General features: G+C 37.5%; 1 protein-coding gene across 1 annotated transcript; it reads right to left on the minus strand.

The window, feature by feature from the left end:
• Window positions 1-864: 864 nt before the first annotated feature.
• On the minus strand, window positions 865-1,782 carry LOC132280961 (disease resistance protein RUN1-like). Its single transcript, XM_059782707.1, has 3 exons — window positions 1,699-1,782; window positions 1,259-1,603; window positions 865-1,176 (listed from the first exon to the last, which is right to left on the minus strand). The coding sequence occupies exons 1-3, from the start codon at window positions 1,780-1,782 to the stop codon at window positions 865-867; spliced, it is 741 nt and encodes a 246-aa protein (XP_059638690.1).
• Between the last annotated feature and the right edge of the window lie 1,039 nt (window positions 1,783-2,821).

Here is a 2,821-nt window from a genome sequence, read left to right on the forward strand (position 1 = left end):
TCGATGGAAGGTGCATCGGCATATGTATAAACAGTACATACATTCAAGCCTTGGATATTGAGGTTAGAAAGTGGCTGAACAATGAAATATATCGAGGACATTGTACTCTTATTGCTGAACCAGCTTGGAACCTCATTCCTAGGAAGAAAAATGTTGAATATACCGAATTCATACAGTCGCTGATCCATGGAAATCATAAAACTCGATTACTTACAACATAACATGAGAGAGAGAGATAGAGAGAGAGAGAGAGAGCACCTGAATAGGAACAATCTTATTGGTAAATGTTAGGCAATTTAACAAGTTCACCTCGAACTTCTCCTTGGATTCCAACTCAACCAAGCCCAAATTCTTGATCATTTCTGCATCAATGTTTTGATTCTTTTGAATAGGTTCGAACCTGAACAAGTTTTGAACCTCAACTAGTTTGTCACATTCAAACACTAACAATGCCAGTGATCTCAATAGGTTTGGTAGATTTGTTATTATTTCCAGTGACCTGCATTCACTTATATCCAACTCTTGTAAACTCATTGGTAGCTCTGGAAGCAATTGGAGTCTTGTGCAATTCTCTAAATCAAGTGACTTGAGCATGGTGAGACCCTTGATGTTATCTGGAAGGGTACATATTGGATTTCCTCTTAACTTCAAGTTCTGTAATAGGGATAGGCTACCAAGGTCCCTTGGAATGGCATCATCTAATAGATTGCAATTTGCAAGACTCATGCTTATCAATGAGTGTGACAAATAATCCATCAATTCCGGGGATTTTCTTGGTCTAGAAACCCAAGAAAACCACCGTGAATGCCATGCTGTTATGTCACTGCTAGCAGAGGATGGTTGATTTATTGCAACACCATCTGCTTAAAGAACCTTTAACGATTCCATCTCACACATATCTTTTGGCAACTTGACAAGCTTTGAGCAACCAGAGAGGATGAGTTTCTCAAGGGATTTTAGCTGACCAATTTTTGTGGGAAGATTCCTAAGATTCTTGCAGCCTTTTAGATTTAACAAAACAAGTCTCACCAATTCTCCAATGGATTCGTTAACTTTTATCAAACTTATGCAGTCTTTAAGAATTAACCTTTCGAGATTAGGGAGTTTTGAGAAGTCGGGCGTGTTGGTAAGGCCATGGGAATGACTGAGATTGAGGATTTTTAATAATCTGAGTAACTGTGAGAAATAGGTGAGAATGTATAAATATTCACACTAGTCCCCAAAGAAAAGAAAGAAAAAAAAATAGTTAGTAGCATACCTTGTTTCCATTCCAAAGTTGTTTCAAGCTACGGTTGCGCAGGTCAAGAGCAACCAGGCTCTCTAGAGGAAACTCAGTCGGTATTAATTTTAAAGGGAACCCACGCCAACACAACCATCTCAATTTCCTAGGAAATTCTTTATAGTCTCCTGTGAGCCCTACATTATTGAGCTGGAGTAGTCTTAAATGGCGCAACCTAGAAAATGCATCAGTATGTAAATCTACTTCATTTGATTCTGTCGAGGCAGAATTTATGGGAAGCCAAGAAGAGAAGCCTAGGCCACGGCGCTCCAACAGAATGTTTCCATAGAAGTTGAGGATGAGGCCTTCGATGGTTTCTGTTCCCTGGTAAAGAGGACTCACTAAGTAAGCACACAATGCAATAAAAACATGCAAATAGACTCAGAAAACATAGTTCTTACATTTTTTTCTCTTAATACATTTAAGGCATCTTTATGATCCCATAGTCTGCTGCGTTTCCCGAGCTCCTTTGGTGATTTTTGACGTATTATTTCTCTTCCCATGTCTTGTAGCAACTGATGCATGCACAGTTTGTTGATCTCATTGACAATTAAGAAACACCTTTTTATAAGGTTGTCAATTCCGAATTTCATCTAATATTCACAACCATCGAGTACTGTAATTACGAAATCTTGATCCTTTCCAACAAAAAAACACGCAATGTCAAGGAATAAATTTTTGTCATGGTCCCCTTCTAATGAATCGAAGCTGATTTTGAGTTTTGTTACGATCTAACCATCAGGAATTGCTTCCAATTTGTTTATTGCACTTTCCCACACATCTACCCTTCTCCCAGAAAGAGAACAACCCAAAATTTGAATAGCTAAAGGAAGCCCTCCACAATAGTTTACAACCCTTTCAATGTGTTCCTTATAACCTTCAATGGGGTGGTCTTGTTGAAAGGCATGCCAACTAAAAAGTTGAAATGATTCTTCATTGGTTAGTTTCTCAACTTCGTACATCTTATGCAGTTCATGTGCCTTCAACAATTTTTCATTTGTAGTTGTTATTATAATTTTACTTCCTTGTTGAAACCAACCTCTCATTATGAGTAATGTATTCAATTGGTCTAGTTGATCCACATCATCAAGGACAAGTAAGATTTTTTTGCAGCAAATAGAATCTCTTATTCTTATGATACCTTCATTAACGCTGCTAATTTTTACTTTTTTCCCCTTTAAAATATCGAAAAGAAGTTGTCGTTGTAAACGAACAAGACCACTAGGCTCTTCTGATGTTTCTTTTACCCTTGCAAGAAAACTGCTACCTTCAAATCTATCAAAGTTCAGATTATACACAGTTTTTGCAATGGTAGTCTTTCCTATTCCACGCATCCCACGGATTGCCACTATCCCAACATCATTTGACACATCTTGCACCCACAAATTAATGTCATTTATACGATAATCAAATCCAATTGGGTACGAACAAATACTCAACACGGTGCGATTCAGTTTGTTTCCAATCTCTTTTACGATTTCTTGAATAAAATTTGCCTCGTACCTACAAATTATAGTGGGTGTAGTTAAGAAGAAAAACGTA

Source organism: Cornus florida, unplaced genomic scaffold (assembly GCF_030987335.1).
Source record: "Cornus florida cultivar Cherokee Brave unplaced genomic scaffold, ASM3098733v1 CherokeeBrave_3.0.0_Hap2_Chr11, whole genome shotgun sequence".
Classification (NCBI taxonomy): domain Eukaryota; kingdom Viridiplantae; phylum Streptophyta; class Magnoliopsida; order Cornales; family Cornaceae; genus Cornus; species Cornus florida.